The 17,788-nt window shown below is 42.4% G+C and overlaps 1 protein-coding gene across 8 annotated transcripts in view; it reads right to left on the reverse strand.

The window, feature by feature from the left end:
• Positions 1 to 342: 342 nt before the first annotated feature.
• The window catches only part of CREM (cAMP responsive element modulator), a 47,119-nt gene continuing 29,673 nt past the window's right edge, over positions 343 to 17,788 (reverse strand). For 2 of the 8 annotated variants that reach the window (XM_060248127.1, XM_060248124.1), the window contains exons 4-8: positions 17,227 to 17,324; positions 16,983 to 17,125; positions 15,621 to 15,809; positions 5,257 to 5,413; positions 343 to 1,544 (exon numbers count right to left, since the gene is read on the reverse strand). In XM_060248127.1, coding sequence (XP_060104110.1) covers positions 1,400 to 1,544; positions 5,257 to 5,413; positions 15,621 to 15,809; positions 16,983 to 17,125; positions 17,227 to 17,324 — 732 coding nt within the window. In that variant the 3' untranslated portion in view covers positions 343 to 1,399. Of the gene's footprint in view, positions 1,545 to 5,256; positions 5,414 to 10,452; positions 10,639 to 11,385; positions 11,576 to 15,620; positions 15,810 to 16,982; positions 17,126 to 17,226; positions 17,325 to 17,788 lie in introns of those variants that run through there. The other 6 variants (XM_060248128.1, XM_060248126.1, XM_060248125.1 and 3 more) reach the window with 5 other exon arrangements.

Genomic DNA, 17,788 nt, shown 5'->3' on the forward strand with positions numbered 1-17,788 from the left:
TTTGCCCAAGGGCATTTCCAGCATTTTATACAGTCATACAGTGACTCTCATTGTTTAAGGGTATTTCACACATCATTTGACATGAAGGGCCTAATCCTGCAAGAAAAGGGAATCAGCAGCACAATGCAGAAGTTTTTTGTTTTAAAAAGAATATTAATTTTCAGTAGCAGACAGTGAGAACTCATAAGAGCTCTTTTAAAAAGATCTTTAACAGTTCTGGAGGCATGGAACTGTGTGTGTGTTTATGACACACGCGAAGCACGTCTGCAGAAACGTTGCGAAACATGTAGTCTCCATTTTTAAAACTTCTTAGCACCAAATAAACAGCAAACACTACGGAGATTAACCAACATGGTTCTATTTAAAAAACTAGTTTCAACCATGGCACTCAGTGACAGCAATACAATACTCTCTTCACAAAGCGATGAATATAAAAATATGCCATAAAGTCATTTGTAAACTAGTATTCTAATACATGTATGTCATAACATACTTTTAATATATATATCTATAGATATATATGTATAGATATATATATAGATATATATATGTAACTCTTTCCTGAGATACTTTGGGTGGTTTTCATTTTATTGTGTTGGATGCATTATCTTTGATCACTATAAAATACTGGTGCATGTCAGGTATTACCAAAATTACACACAAAAAAAAATTAATGCAAATATTGGGCAGAAGAGCAGTTCTTGCAGATGTTTCATTTTGAAAACTCAAAACACACACTGCCTGAAGCGTTGGACTCTTTTCAGGATGAGAAAAAGACCTGAAGTGTCAACCAAGAATCTATAAAAATTGCAGCAAAAGTGTTTCAGGAATGTAAGAGACTGGAGGGAGAACACAAATGACACAGAGGAAAAAGTCATAATTCTTGTTGACTAGACACTGCCTGAAGAAGCATCTGTACATGCTTTAGAGCCAGTTCACAGTTTCAATATTGACACTAGTCTGTCTTGGAAGAGCAAATGTCTTTTAAGGTTTCTAACTCTTCTATAAGTTTCTTGTTCTGAACTTCTAACATCGCGACACGACTCTCCAGACATTTCACGTATTCCTTCTTTCGCCGTCGACATTCTTTTGCAGCTTCCCTGAAAAAAGCAGAAGTCAAAGGGCAAACAAAACACATGGTTTTTTTGGCATGCTACCGGGGGGGGGGGACACATGGGGGTGGAACAGAGTATGCGCAATGATGAAAGAGCAGAGAACGTGATGGTTTCTGGTTTTTGGAGCAACTCCCGACCATTTAGAAAACGTCTAAGAAAGCGGGTATCGCAAGGGGGCTACATCCTGCCCCTCCCCTCAAGGGTCACATGACAATCTGTAGAATTGCTTCATTTCATGCCTTGATTAGCGTTCACAGCACAAAGGTCCAACCGCCAAGTGCCCATTACTCTGCTTTATTGCAATAAAGGTCTTTGAGGGCCTTCAGTTCCTCAATGAGAGTCTTGTTTTGGTTTTCAAGCACAGCCACCCGGTTTTCAAGACATTTGACATACTCCTTCTTCTTCCTGCGACACTCGCGAGCAGCTTCCCTGGAACCAACACAAAGCAAATGACTACAGGGACGGCCACAATGCCACAACAGCCTGGATATATAAGAGAACCTGTGACGATCACAATGCCACAATAAACTGAACGAGTCCTAAAAACACACACAACAGATCACAAGACAAGATTCAGGCCACTCTGGTCCACAGACAATGCACACACTTGACGAAGAATAAAGCAGATGCAGCGTGATATATTATTACAACAAAGATCGATAGCATTCCCTCCTATCAGATGTGCATGAACAGCCACTCACAGAAAATACCTGCATGAAAATAACTGCGTAGTATGACTAACTCCCACCACTATCTACTTCTTATGTACGCAGGAGTGCAATTCTAGCAGGAGCTGCTTTGCATATTAGGCCACACACCTCTGATGTAGCCAATCCTCCAAGAGCTGACAAAAAAGAGCCTTGTAAGCTCTTGGAGGATTGGCTACATCAGAAAGGTGTGGCCTAATATGCAAAGGAGCTCCTGCTAGAATTCCACTCCTGTATGTACTGCTCAAATCAGTAGCAGTAGAAAAGAGCAAGAGTCCAGTAGCACCTTAAAGTTTAACAATTTTTTTGCCAGGGTCTGAGGTATCTGAAGAAGTGAACAGTGACTCATGAAAGCTCATACTCTGCCACAAATTCATTAGTCTTTAAGGTGCTGCTGGACTCTTGTTCCTTTTTACTGCTACAGACGGAATAGCATGGCAACCCACCTTGCTTAAATCAGTGTTGAAGCCTCTTAGCCCAGGCCAGAAAAATGCTATAAAATTAAATATTGGCAAAGATAAGCACTATACTCTCTCTTCAGACTGAAGTCTAGAAGTTGTTTTGAACTTCTGAGCACAAAAAAAGCTCTGAAAGCAAAGTATTTTTAAATACATTCTTTAAAGGGGTATGTACTGTTATTGTGTATATACACTGGCCCTTGAATTTTTAATTTTTTTAAAAAAATATTGCTTTATTCAAAGCTTCAAGTGTTCAAGACGATTAAAATAAGTGATCATAGCAATCACACAACAACCCCATATGTAGTCAGGAGCAGTAGTGCCCTCTCCTCCATCTGCACTACAGAGATGAGGCTGAGATGCAGGGGCTTCCTGACTGTCTACTTATTTCACAGTGGAGGTGAGACTGTAACTGGGGTGACTACAGTCAGACTGGCACAGCTAGCACAGCAAACTTGCCAAGCTACAGGAAGCCTTAATGGAACACACATGCAATGCTACTTACAAAAACAGGGCAATTTCCTACAGAGCCTTAGTGATATGTCATCTGCACCTATAATTTGTCTACCTGAAGATGAGAAACGTGCCCCCACAAACAATCTATTATAGATAGCGGTTGCATATTACTTTTGCCACTTGCTCAATTATAAGCATGTGCCAATCAACTTGGTGCCATCATTTACACAGACTGTGCAAAAGTTGGACAGATCTTCTAATAACATGTGTGTTTGCGTGTGGTGGGATCAAAGCCCCCAAAGCCTAGGTCATGCATGAGCAGCAAGCATTTCTGCTCATACACAAGTGACTATGCAAAATCTATGGGTCCTCATGGACTGGTACTCTGAGGTGAAACTGCCTTATTCTCAATCAGACCATCGGTCCATCCAGGTCAGTATTATCTATGCAGTCACGGAGCAGCTCTTTGGGGTCTCTGGCTGAGATCTTTCATATTACCTGCTACCTGATACTTTTAACTGGAGATGCCAGGGACTGAATGGGACATAGGACCTTCAACGTGCAAAGGCACATGCTCCACCACTGCGCCATGGTTCCGCCCCATGCCTAAACTTGGCAGGGGGCATTATAAGGAACACAGGACTGCTATTGGAAAGTGGGGCACTCACATGAAGTAGTTTAGATGTTCTCCATTATTTATTTATATTGGGAGAAGTGTGGAGGAAAAACTGGTGCATGCTGTGTTACGTATGACTGACAGTGAAGAAGAAGAAGATGCTATTGGATTTATATCCCGCCCTCCACTCAGAGACTCAGAGCAGCTCACGATCTCCTTTACCTTCCTCCCCCACAACAGACACCCTGTGAGGTGGATGGGGCTGAGAGGACTCTCACAGCAGCTGCCCTTTCAAGGACAACCTCTGGAAGAGCTGTGGCTGACCCAAGGCCATTCCAGCAGGTGCAAATGGAGGAGTGGGGAATCAGACCCGGTTCTCCCAACTAAGAGGCCACGCACTTAACCACTACACCAAACTGGCTCTCAGTGGACATGAGAATTTAATCTGAAGAGAGAAGATAATACGGATTGGATTAAAAGACACAGACACCTCTGAGAAGTGATTTAACACAAGACATGAGAAAAAGCAACACCATGAAAGAAAATGAGCAACACCAAGGTTAGTTGCAAGTGACAGAACTTTTCCTTCCAAAGCATATGCTAGCGACGTCTATTAACATAAACAGCGGGCATAAAGGGACCACAGAGAGCACACAGGAAGTAACAAAAGGAAGGTTAGTATATGTTGCACACCAGCCAGCACCAACCACAATGCAGAAGACAAAGCAAAAATCACACAAAAGCCCATTCATAAAGAGCACAGTCAACAGCAAAATGTATTAATTTATTTCATGAGGCCTGCTGTTGGAAAATTAACAAAGCTGACATGAGTGAAACTGAAACAAAAGGCTTTTGCCTCCCTTTATAGAAACAGAAGCTTCATTTAAGGCATCAAACATGAATAAAATTTCCATCTGAAGCATCAGCAATAACAGAATAATGTATAATTTCATGTGCATGTTGTATGGCTCTATTATACAGGTACCTTTAATGTTGAGCACGGCAATCCATAAAGGTACAGGTGTTTAAGAAAGAAATATCACTTTATACTGCTGTCAAACAATTTCTAGGGGGGAAAGCCCCACCTAATGCACAAGAATTCCTACTGCCAACTGCCACTTTGATAACTCTCTACAGGAAACAGAAAATAACACTGACAATACTATAGTTCGCTTGGATGACCCTTCATGATCTGCGGAACTGAATATGGCTCCGTGGCATCTGGGAGACTTAAGCTTTCTTTAAAGTCACCAGGGTTGCAGCCTTGCCTTCTGTACCTTTATCACCAAGGACTAGCCAAAGATAGGGCAGAAAAGGGAAAACCTGAATGGAAGAGGCAACAGCTGGGACAAGTTGGCAGCATTTTGACCCACCGGCAGTAGTCATGCCTGTTTTCAAATCAGCTGCCATTCTAAGTGCTCTGGGATGAGCTTCTGGGCCACAGTTGCTCTAAAGACCAGAGAGATAAAGGAATGCAACATAACATTAATTAACAATGCTTTTAATCAGGGCTTTTTTGGTAGCAGGAACTCCTTTGCATATTAGGCCACACACCCCTGATGTAGCCAATCCTCCAAGAGCTTACAGTGCAGGGCCGACTGTAAGCTCCAGGAGGATTGGCTACATCAGGGGTATGTGGCCTAATATGCAAAGGAGTTCCTGCTACCAAAAAAGCCCTGCTTTTAATTATCATGGTTGAAGTGATAATTAGCCACCAACCATCAGTGGTCCCTCCCCTTGGCAGCTACAAGAAAAGGCATGAGGGGCTTATAAGTCAGGAACTCAATTTCCTCGTTTCCCTCTGCAAAAGTTTTCAGAAACAGCAGTGGTTTCTTCCAATCTTTTCCTGCCATCTGATCCCAAAAGTAAACACCAAGCCTTCCTTTTTGTGAAAACAACAGTACCTATTTTTCATAAGCCGTAGCTCCCTTTTGCGTGTTGCTTCTTCTGCTAGCTGCTGTGGGCTGTGCAACGTTCCTGGGGATGCTGCCATGACAACCCCCTGGGGTAAGGCAGTGGTCGGAGTTCGGATCTGGTAAGTTGGCATGTCACCAGTGGCAGCTGTAGTTGGAAAAAGTAGGCAGAGTGAGTACAAGAAGGGACACAATTCACAGCCAAAAAGACTGGTCCACTGTGAGAAATCTGGAGCAAAGCTTGCTTTAGCTGCCGCTGTGTTTGGTGGAGGGGATAACTGTGCCACCCGCAGTTCCCCCTTTGGAGGCCGCAGATAGGGAAGTTTTCTCTCATCCGAGTCTTCCTCCCCTTTCGGATTGCTCTTGCTGTTCCCTCTCACTCTTGGGCAGAGAAACATGGGAGGGCAGTGAGCCATGGTCATCCTCCTCAGCTTTTGCCTACAAGAGTCTGAACTCCCAGCAGCCTTGACATTCTCTCCCCCCACCCCCGGTCTTATGAAAGTCCTGGGCCTTGTGAGAATGGCATATCTACAGCAACTGACTCAGTAATGTTTGGCCTTGCCTTAGCCTGCCCACTGGTTGCTGTGGAACCCTGCATAGGCCCCAGATACAGCTTTAGGCCATGGCCCTCTGGACCCACATGGAGGCCTGAGCCTCGTTAGAGGACATCACCCAATGAGGCGTGGTCTCCCATGAGCTGTGCTGCAGAGATAGTGGCAGGCAGGCAGCCTAACTGCAGTAATGTCCCATTCTCTCATACTATTACCAATGCCAGAAAAGGCATACTCTCATTCTGTGACACATGTTCTAGGTGGGGCAAGTAGATTTCTCAAGTCCTGCATGGAGTCCCTGGCCCCTGGAAATTCTCTTTTCAGTACACAAGATTTACTCTGCGCTAAGGCAGGAGGCAATGAGGAAGAGGGTATGAAAACCTAGGACTATCATCTTAGATGAAAATCATAGTTGATTAGCCATGATTTTGCACAATTAAGCAATTGAACTCCATACATTTGCATATGAATAACACAATAGTTCTGGTGGAACCTATTACTCACTTTTTAAAGTACATATATAAACATGAATTTTTAAAATCACTGCTCAATGAATTGGGAGGTATTTTAACCAACTGAGGTTTTTCATTGGTTAATCTAATAATAGAAAACAGGTATCTAAAAAGGCAGCCCTGCTAAAAATTAAAGGGAAACAATCCTTTTGTCAGCATTTTCCAACTAGTGTAGAGATGTAAAGGTCTAAAACCCTTCCCCTGTGCTTCTGTAAACTCCATTCTCTTTAGCATCAACAAGATTTGGCAGAGGTACCAATCCCATTTATCAACCGTCAATCTTTTTAAGCTTCAGAGATAACAGACCACATCTATCACTAAACCCCATCCCCCTAAAATTCTCTTTCCATAAGTCAACAAAGCTCTGTATGAATATGTAGTAAAGCAAGGGTACTAATGGCCACTCAGGGTACATTTGCTCCAGTTTGGCCTGACTCCACAGAAAGGCCTGACGTTTAACTCTAGATAATTATCTAACTCTAGATAACCAACTACTCGCTTGGAATGATGTGGGCATCTCTGGTGGATGCTAAGTTCTTCATATTACATTGTCTCCCCCTAGTCTGGAAAGGATGAGACACTTCCTGACACACCCGGCCACTCATTATCAGACAAAACTGAATAGCACCAACATTCTGCCCCTGAAGATACCGTTCACCTGGGTTTTCTATTTTCTCATCACATACTCAAACCACAGTTAATATTGCCTACTGCCTTGCCAAGAGTGATGTAAAGGAAAAAATTTTCTAATGTTTCTTGCTGAAAGGGTTTTCAGAAAGCTGAAAACTAGTCAGAGGACTCAAGTCTCTGGATCAGGTTGAGGGTCCATCCAGCTAAGCACCCTGTTTCCAACCAAGGCCCACCCAGATGCTTCCAGGAGTGGCATAAGCAGCATGAAGGTGATAGCCCTCCCCCTGTTGTTTGCCCCCACGTCAGTACACAAAATTTATTTAACCAGAATTAAAACAAAGGTGGAGTCAGTTTGCTGAATTCCCATTTAGTTCCTGGGGCTTCCAGGAACATGGCTGTCCCAGCAAGAAAGTCTCTGAATTTAGAAATTCTTACTGAGAAAATTAAATGAGACTCTTGGGAAAACTGCGTCTCAGTTTAACTGTTTTTAAAAGACTACTGGATCAACGATGGCTTTGTATATTTCTTGCTCACAATGACTGGAAACTTAATCAAAAGGATTTGCTGAGCACTTAGTTCATCACTTCATAAGGCCAACTGGAGCATATTATCTGGATGTCACAGTTGCCCCAGGTGGCAGATTTGGGGTGGGATGGGCCGCCTCCCACGGCCTCTGCTGACCCTGCCCACATCCTACCTGGGAGTCTCCTTGTTTCCCTTGAGCCAGCCCTCCCTTAAAAGCAGCACTACAAGCCACGTACAGCCAACCTGACTTCCTAAAATCTCAAAGCGATTCCTCTTTCTTCTAAGGGCTTCACCAACATTTTGATTGCTCTGAAAACTCTGCCAGTTACTGAAGTTGCACAGGTAACATCAATATGGCTGAACTCTCACAAAAGGAAGGATTTCAACAGGAAAGGCCTGTCAGGCATAAGTGGCTTGCATTCTGTTTTTAAAGAGGGCTGGAGGGACCAAGGAGCAAGGATTAGCTGTTCCATCTCCCCAGCAGGGGCAGCACGTGGAAAGCAGAGGCAGGCAGGTGAGGCAACGGCTGTGTCGGACAGCAAAACGTCTTGAGCTGGTGCTGTTATTGTTTCCAGTGAGCTCACAAATTTATAACTGAAAAGGTGACTTGCAGACTTTAAACCAGAACACAAATAAGTTCCAGAGAGACACAAAAAAATCATTAACTGTTTTTCTCTGCAATAAATTACTTGGATTAATGCTGACCATGCTTTAAATGAACTACCAAGAGCCTCTGTCTCTATCCCTGGCTGCTTGACAGTTTAATCCTAAACAGAGTTCCATCCTTCTAAGTTCACTGAAGGCAGAAGGCTTAAAATAAGGGTGTGATTCTGCACAGGACTGCTCTGTGACTGCCCTTTCATAAGGATGGAAAGCTGGGACTGCAAGTCAGAAACCCTAAGAAACCTGCACTTTGAGAATGTACTATAACTCCAGGCACACTTTCCCTGTAAGTCATTACAAGAGAGTGGGAAACCACCCTGTGACCTGTTGTGTCAACTGAAAAGATTACAAAGAAAATTTTCTAGTGCTGGAGCAGATCTTCATCTAGTCCCCCAATATGGGGTTATAAACTATATTTCTTCAAACCCATTACATAGCAGCTTGGTGATGCCTGGGACATCTTTTCTTAACAGACTCTTTAGCAGTCATTAGTTCATGGGAATTCAGTTTAGCAGAAGTAGTGTGCCTCCACAACAGTAAGGAAGTGCTGAGACTTTAGCAGATATACAGTACTTAACAGAAGGTTGGTGCTGTTTAAGATAAACAGTAACAGAAAACATTCAAAAGTCTGCCCACGTTACTTGTGAGACTGTATGACAACATTGTGGGACAGATCTTCACAGCCTGTGACCCACCACACAAAAGGCAGTCCACCAGTCCCAGAGGCCTGCTCAATGCTTGCCTAGTCTGTTTTTCTAGTCCCAGTCCCAGAGCAATATTAGTTTTTTATCAGTCCCAGTAGGCCACCGTATATATCAGGTGAGGTGTGTTTAGATCAGTAGGTCACAAGTTGTCCAGGCCTGTTCTGCAAAGGCACTAAAAGTTAATCCCGTGCAATTGTTAAAGATAAAATCTAAACTATTCACTTTTCCCATGGCGAGCCCTAGGGTTAGAGTGCCACAAAGGGCTAGAATGTTTTGTCTATTAAGATGGAAAAAATCACTGGATGTTCTCTTTGGGAACCCATGCCCAAGTAAATCATGCTGAGACGCTTCCCAAAACCACTGCCAGATACTATGTGTTAAAGGTCAGATGCCTTGCCAATGCTAACAACAAACAAACAAACACAGCAGTTCAAGTCAAGGTAGTATGCTGCTTGTTATTCACTTCTAGCTAAGCCTTGGGCAAGAAGGCCAACAATAGGGAGGGGGCTGCTGCCTTTGTGCCAGGCTTGGGAGCTACCTGGGAGTGTCTGGCTGGTCACTGTGGGAAACAGGATGCTGGCCAAAAGGGGGTCTTTGGTATGATATGGTAAGGCTGTTTTTAAAGTTTTAAACATCTAATTTCTTTTACTTTTAATTCTACTCTATGATGCTCCTCGTTGCTGGGAATCTATCATAAAGCGTGACATGATGTCAACTAAAGTTGCCAGCTTCCAGGTTGGTCCTGGAGATCTCCCAGATTTACCACTCATTTCCAGACAACAAAGATCAGTTCCTCTGGGAAAAAATGGCTACTTTGGAAGGCAGACTCTAAGGCAATATATCCTGCTGAGGTCCCTCCCCAGGCTCCACCCCCAAAATCTCCAGGTGTTTCACAGCCTGGAGTTGGCAACCCTACCATTGATCTAAACCATGCTTGGAGAGCATCAAATACAAAGAAGGGGGAAATGTTGGTCTATATAGAGGAAGGCATAAAAATCTGATTGGTTTCTAGTCTTTGAATGGGGTTAAAACCAATTGCAAATTGGTGGGTCTGAGGTTTTGCACCATATTTTTCTGCCTGCAACTCCAGCCCAACATATTACAAAGTTTCTGCACAGTTCAGCATTATAAATACAATATTTACCAAATGACGTCTCAAACAAATTATTACAGATCCTCTTAATAAAAGGGCTTGAGAAGCAAGCCAAGCAGGCAGAAGGTGGACTAAAGTGAATAAATGGAATTCCAGAAACCCCTTGCATTGCACAACCTTAGTTAAGTTTGCTTTTAGATTGAGCAGATTCTGCCACAGCAACAGAGCAGGGGAAGGCAATTAGATGGATATAAATTTTATAAAGTATCTAAACCACAATGGATAAATAATAACAGGTAAAAACAACCCAAATAACTATCCCACCCTACAAAAAGTGAAACTTCCATAAGGAATGATCAATCTTGACATGAGGTGCTTAGAAATCATAAAATTCTATCAAAACGAAGAGTCAGACATGACACTACAAAATATGAAGAGCAGCTTCACCATGCATCCTCTCCACACCCATATACATACATGTGCACTATCAGAAAGATTATAAACTTTACTTGAGTCTGTTAGACAGCTCCTAGCTCTCATGAGGCAGTGATCTTTAGGTACGGCTTCAGAGAAGAGACTGACATTTGGATCAAAACAAACCAATTACGCAAACCAGAGCTACTTCTCTAGAAAGACAGCACAGGCTACTGAAGAACACTATACACGGCACCAGCAGCACTAGCTAGAGCAGAAAGGAACTGACTAAATCACAGCATGACTCGTGGCTGACGTCAATGTGTATTTTGTTTGTGGAGTTTAACTTTTCCAGCGCCACCGTTAACTGAAACACGATTCCAGGAAATCTAAATGACGTCAGCCCTTTTGAACTCAATTAGCAGCGGAGCAAACCATTTTCAAGTACTGGAGGAAGTAAAGGAATAAAAAAACCACAGCAGAGTTAAAATGCTCATTGCACTGTGCACTGCTTCATTTTATTTCTGCCCTTTGGATCTGTGGGCAACAAATGCTATTGCTATGGGATTGATTACACAACTCTATACAGCCTGTCTCACAACTTGCTCCAACTGCTCAAAGCCAAAGAAGAAATGTCTCAGGTATTTCCAGTCTAAGAAAAGAGAAAGCCCCACCACCACCAAGACGACAGGTTGGTTGTTTCATTTCTAAAGAAAAAGGTTGCGTCAGTGTTTAACTGAGGAAAGGAAAAGCAGGCAAATGAAACTAGTCAGTTCCCCTTAAAATGCTGCAACAGCTAGAAAAATAAGAAAACACAGTACACTTTAAAAAATGCAAGTATATCTGGAAAGTAAATGATGCATATTATCAACAACACTCAATGTTTTAGCAAAATACAAAGTGTAATCCTGCACATAGTTTGACAGGTTAAACCTCACTTAAGTTAATGAGATTCAAGCAAACTAACTGCCACTACAAGAGTGCAGCCTGATTTCCCTCTTTTAAAGGCAGCTTACAAAATCACCTACCGGTTTCATCCCTTGTGACAGCCATGGGCAGCTTTTGCTCAGAGACTTCTCTGCCACCAGCTGAACATGAAATGTTCCAAACAAGCAGGCATGTGCAGGATTACAAGCTCCTGCACTGACATCATAATGACCTCACTAGCCTACCCCGTCATTAATGTGTTTTCTCACTGGAACAGCTCATTGAAACGGCAGCCCAGGGAAAACCACGACCAACAAACAATTGCTTCTTTTTTATATACACTCTTGCCTCGCCGTCTCAAACAGCACAAAAGCACACAAAAAACCCAGGGAACCAGCTGCAAATCAGACAGGGCTGTTGTAAGCAAGGGCTGAAGCTTGTTCAGTACTGATGCTTTTCAAAGCCATGTTTTCAAAACTGCCCTTGGAAACATGACAGAATTGTTTTGTACTAAGTTAGATGTCCTGTTCCAAAATATTTTAGCATGTTATACACTCAAGTTACTTAAGCGTGCTCTACTTTTCCCAAAAGAACAATTTTGCCATCCATGTCCCCTCTTGATATAAAGGAACAAGATACCAAGCGGTAAAAACTGCATGCCTCTAGGCAGTATTAGAGTCATTCACCATAACTTCTCATCATTTTTCCTCCATTTATTTTCTACATGGACAGGGAGGATTGTTTCTTATATTATCTCATGCTACAACGAGGGCTGCCAACCTCCAGATGGTAGCTGGAGATCTCCCACTACTATAACTGATCTCCAGGTAACAGACAGCAGTTTGCCTGGAGAAAATAGCTGCTTTGGAAAATGGATTCTATGCCCCCATTAAAGTCCCTCCCCAAACCCCACCCTCCTTAGGCTCCACCCCCAAAATCTCCAGGTATTTCCCAACTTGCAGCTGGCAACCCTACCTACAACCCCATTGATACATCACAATTCCCTCATCACCATCCCCAGTCACACTGCTGAGAGTACATTTGCAGGAATAAATAGCTGTACAATTGTGGGAAGTGTGCACTGTTATTAAAAGCAAGCAATTAATTCAGTACCTTTATGGAAGTGATTTGCCCTTTCCTCCCAACAACTGTCATAGGAGAGACCAATGAAGAACAGAAGGGGGCATATAAAGCCACTGAACCCACTAGCCATTCAAAGACCAATTCTGATAATCCCTCCTTTCTCCACCACCATACCAGGCATTGAACTACACACTTTCTACCAAAGCTACTAGAGGAGGTATTCCTAAATAATCAGATGGTCAATCAACAGTAACTGAGTGCTAAATGATGCAGGAGGATAAAGCTAGTATTTTAACGCTGTTTCTCCTGACCTTTTTGAACCAAACAGTACAAATAGCTTTCAAGTCAAGTGCAACTTTCTGTTCCTCTCCCCCTCCCCCGGGGACAACTACTAGATACAGCAGCTAGGAGAGAGTTCTTTGCTGATCCCTCCTTCCCACTGTAACTCTCACTCAAAGAGCTGCTGTGGGAAGATCAGGGGACCCTCGAGGCCTGGGACATGGCACAGAATCAAGGAAGTCAATCAGTGGAAACTGTACTCCCCATGTATGAACTCTTGCTTTGCTCATGCATATGGCAAATGTAAAAATTGCCACTGATTTCCCTCTGCCCACTGCAGCCCTCCCCAAAATCAATTCCAGGGGCACCTCAATCTTTAAAAGCAGCTTTTCAGGAGAAGCAGGGGGCTCAAAAGTGAAGTGAGGCTCTCCAATCCCGTGCTCAATCCACTCTCCTTTGCCAGTGAGGTCTCACAGAGCAAGCTCTCAGGAAAAGACTTTTTGCTGACAAGTAGAAAATTCCACTCCATTTGCCTTGGTCTGGAGGCAAGTCAAGGGCACGTTCCAAAGCAGCAAAACCGTTGCTCTTTACTCAGTGGAAGGGAACATGGGGTAACCCTTGTTTTTCTTCTTAGTACTAAACCCAACGTCATGAGAAGCGCACCACAAATGGCCACCATGCATCTAGCTTCTTCTCTCGTCTGCAATGCTTAGTAAAACATATTGCCTCCTTAGCAGAACAAACTGTGTTCTGAAGTCATAAGACACTGTGCCTTCCCACTCTCATCAACCAACAATGTGTAGCTGTTGTGGGTGGGGGACACAGAACGTTGTAATATACAAGGCAAGCAATACTAGATGTTACAGTTGAAGGAGAATGGGCTTGCCATTTTCAGTGGCAGACACATGTCTACTGCCGCATCAGGTTTGCCCCTCAGCTGGGGACCACGCAACAAAACACTCTTCATTAAAGAGGCAGTAAGAAGATTACAAATGCAAACGACTTTACTGTTCAAATTAATGTGGAAATTCTCTCTATTGCCATTTTTAGAGGCTAGTTTTACAGAACATACCTGTTTGCTCAAATTCCTCACACAAAACAAACTGTTAGCTCTCTCAATCATTTTAATGTTTGTTAGCATTCCAACAAAATGAGATCCTAAGATTTCCGACTCGATTATCAGTGCCTAGAGCGAAATCACTAAGACATTTGCAACTGCCACGACTGAAAAAAACTACCTAAAATAATAGAAATCAGTTTCTACAGTATTCCCCAGACAATTAGCATCACCGCTTCTTCCAGAACAGAAACGTTGACCAGTTGGTCAATGTCTCATAAACTAGTCTTCTTAAGCCCTGTTCACATAACACCAAAACATTGTCCAACCAATATACAATGGAGCGGTGGGACAGGGACCAATCCCACGCCCATGAACTTGAATCAACATAAGTACTACATGACTAAAATCAAAGCCTAGACTCCTAATCCTTGCCCCATCTGCTCCCCCTGTTTGCTCTGCAGCCAATCTAGGTATACTCTAACGACATGGGAAGATACCCCATTATTTTTTTACTTTAAATTCCCCATTCCATCATCAGACTTTTACTCTGGCACGTTTAAATGCCTTCCCATCAACAGTTCTCTTTGGTAGATTTAGACAGATACCTCTCCAAAATAGATTATGTCCATGCGAATTAGGAGTCCTTGATTCCATATCCCATATTATTTTAGAATGTCCTTTCCTGGCCTCACAATGTAGACAATTTTTAGCTGAATATCTCCAACACAATGTATTTACTGAAAGGAAAACTCTAATCTACTTTTAAAAATATGTTAATCCCCACATTACTACATGTGTTGCAAATTTCTTAGTAGAAGCCTATAAAATTAAATCTAGACATACTACTGTATTTTAATTGCTGGTTGTCTACTCTTTAGTATTATTGGCTGCTATTTTAATTGATTGTTTTATGTATTGTTCTTACTATACTTCAGGCCTTTGCACCTACTTTTGATAGTGAATCATTATTGCTTTTATGCCAATAAAGGTCTGAACTGAACTGAGCCCCATCTGCCTGAGGATTCAGTTTTGCAGGGGAGGATCATGGAATATCAGACATGCACAAGATGAACTCCATGTGTCCAGTTATCAGCTGCATGTCAGCTCCTATATGCATAGGCAGAATGGCTGTCTGCAGTTTTAACTGAGATAGGATTCACTGGTTAGGTACACAGTTTTGGCAGCTTCTGAATTAAATGTTTCTTCCAGCTTTTCATTTGAGAGCCTGTTAATTTAGGTTCATGCAATACATGCAAGATTTTTTTTTCTTGTTTACATTTATTTAGAACACTGCTATGCCCACTTCTCCAGGAAATCTACCTGAAGTGGCTCTTCAGCATTACTTAGCACATTTCACAAATATTGTTTCCAACTTTCTTGCATGTGCCTCCAACATATATCCATACTTTCTACCATCCTACTTACTAAGAAAGCTATGGAATACTACACAAATTAAATGTTAAAGTCATTTCAAGTAATTTACAGAAGCAAGAAATGTTAACACGAGGTCTTCCGTATATTAGTGTTTTCAATAATTATTGTTCCATTGAATACTACTAACTGTTATATTCCTTTAAAACATTCTTACATATATTTACATAGATCATATCAATCATTGTTAAAGGCAGGCATATTTTTTTTTAAAAAAACCTTTTATTTAACCCTTTGCCATGTTATGTTTTTTATGGTGGCTATGTCAGAAACAATAGAAAATCACATTCATCTTATTGATAGAGTAATATAGCACCAAATTAGAAACCCTTCTTTGCCAACTGGCAATGGGCCGCTAAGCAGAGTTGCATTGTTAAATCTACTGAAATCAATGAACTTAAAAGGGTGCAACTAACTTTAGGATCGCTCTGTGAATTACCAACATCACAAGGAAAACATGCTTGAAGGGAGAAAAAGAGTTACCTTGGACAACAACTTGACTCCCAGGTACAAAGAACTGCTGTGTGCCATCGGGTGTTTGAGCTGCATATTGTACAATGGTAGCACCAGGCTGAGGAGCTCCTGAGTTTGTCATGGTTAATGTTTGCAACCCCTGAACACCATCGGATGCTGGATTAGAGATCTGGATTGCTCCACCCTGGGCTATAGCAACTAAACAAAAGCAAAAGGAATGTCAGACCACAGCCACAAGAGTCAGAAACAGGCTCCAAGGTAATTAGCCAGGGCATACATTCAGGTAAGCAGCCACATTAGTCTGTAGCAGCAGAACAAAACTCGAGTCCAGTAATGCCACAGAGATCGACATTATTTTTTCTGGGGTATCAGCTTTTGGGAGCAAAAGCTCACTTTGTCAGAGTGGAAAATTTTGGTTGGTCTCTGAAGGTGCTACTGGACTTGAATTTTGTTCCGGAGCACAGTTGTGTGCCTTGAGACTGCTACCAAGGTGCCACCATAAATTATTAATTCGGCTCCTTGGAGATGCTGAGACGCTGCTCCCGATCTACTGTCCTCTACAAGAGTAAATAATTCTGCCGTCTCTCTGGCTTAGAGGGGGCTTAAAGGTCCAGTTACACCTGACATGGAGATATACTCAAATTACCTGCCCTAAGAAGAAGGTCACCTGTTGCGTGTCTATCAATCTCTGCCCTGCGTATGTCTCCTTCCAGGAGGTAAAAGTAATGCCTGGCTCCAATGCTAACTCAGAAAAACAGGGTGCCTCAAATGACAGAAGACTGGGACACACTGCTCAATGCCTACCACCACTTTTCCAGGAAATGGGCTACACTTCTGCAGTTAGGGCACAGCTTAGCTTAACACAGCTCTGCTCTAAGGCAATAAATATTTCCCTGAAAACGTGGCAGGAGTCACTAGAGCAGTGTTATCCAGACTTATGAGAGAACAGCTGGAATTGCAGCCCACTGTTACAGTAGTTAACCTAGGAACTTTCCAATAAGCAAGCATCCTGAGGTTTGTACTGAGCTTTTTAAAAAATGTCCACAACTTAAAAGTTTCCTCTTGTTTTTTAATCAGGAAGGCAAAGGAGCTTCTTTTCTGCTATCAGGTGTAGTAAAGTTTACTTGTAGCCTGGGCAGCATGAAAACTGTTTGTGTTTTAAGACAGGGCAGGATAGACAGGAGTGAGTCACTGTGTGTCTGCTTATCTGCCAAATTCAGTCCCAGTGAAGTGAATGCAAGTTTTAATACAGAACTTTCCATCTTCTTTTTTTGCCTTCTCCCCAAACAGTTCCAGGTTTCAAAATCACATTAAAGGACTTCTTGAAGAACAAAAAAAAGAACAATCTATCTGATCAGATGGAATACATACTGTACTGCCCAGTGCTAGTCTGGTAAAGGCTGGTTGGTACTGCCATGGTGGGAATGCCAGAGGGTGCTCCTTCTTCCTCTGGCTTTCCTTCTTCAATCTTTGTGACACCAGGGGCATCAGAAGAAAGATCATTCAAAATTTTCCTAATGCAAAGACGGAGAGGCACAGGTTCAAGAATCCTAAAGAGCGATTGATTTTTAATCAGACAGCAAAGATTGACCCGGCAAGAACAAGAAGAGCTTACCGGTATGAAGGCCTCCTTGAGAGTATTTCCCCACGCTTCTGAGAATCTATTACAGCCTCCGATTCTGTCGATTCATCTGCATTTGTAGCAGATGCTACCTATAATAAGAACAGAGCCAAGGAAGTTCTTGCACATTATGCCTATAGTACAAAAATGGGGTGCAGCTCTATAAGAACAGAGCCAAGGAAGTTCTTGCACATTATGCCTACAGTACAAAAATGGGGTGCAGCTCTAGGGGTTCTTCTATGAGAACTTTGCACAATTGCCATTCAAGACCACGTATGGAATTCTGGCATCTAATATTAGTGACCTACCTTGCAGCACTGTCAGAAACTAGTCTGCGATTTTAAAAGTGCAAGGCTATGTAAATGATAAAAGTATGGCAATAACATCTAATTATATAGTCAGAATGTTGATAATCCTAGTTTTCACTCTAACATCAGATTATGGCTACAAGTCAACATGCACAGCAACTTCCCCATTGTTTCAACTCTGCATGGACCTAAGGTATCTGGTTTCCTTCACAAAATAATGAATTTACTGCTGTTTGCTAGATGCTGCA

Source organism: Heteronotia binoei, chromosome 10 (assembly GCF_032191835.1).
Source record: "Heteronotia binoei isolate CCM8104 ecotype False Entrance Well chromosome 10, APGP_CSIRO_Hbin_v1, whole genome shotgun sequence".
NCBI classification, from domain to species: Eukaryota; Metazoa; Chordata; class Lepidosauria; order Squamata; family Gekkonidae; genus Heteronotia; species Heteronotia binoei.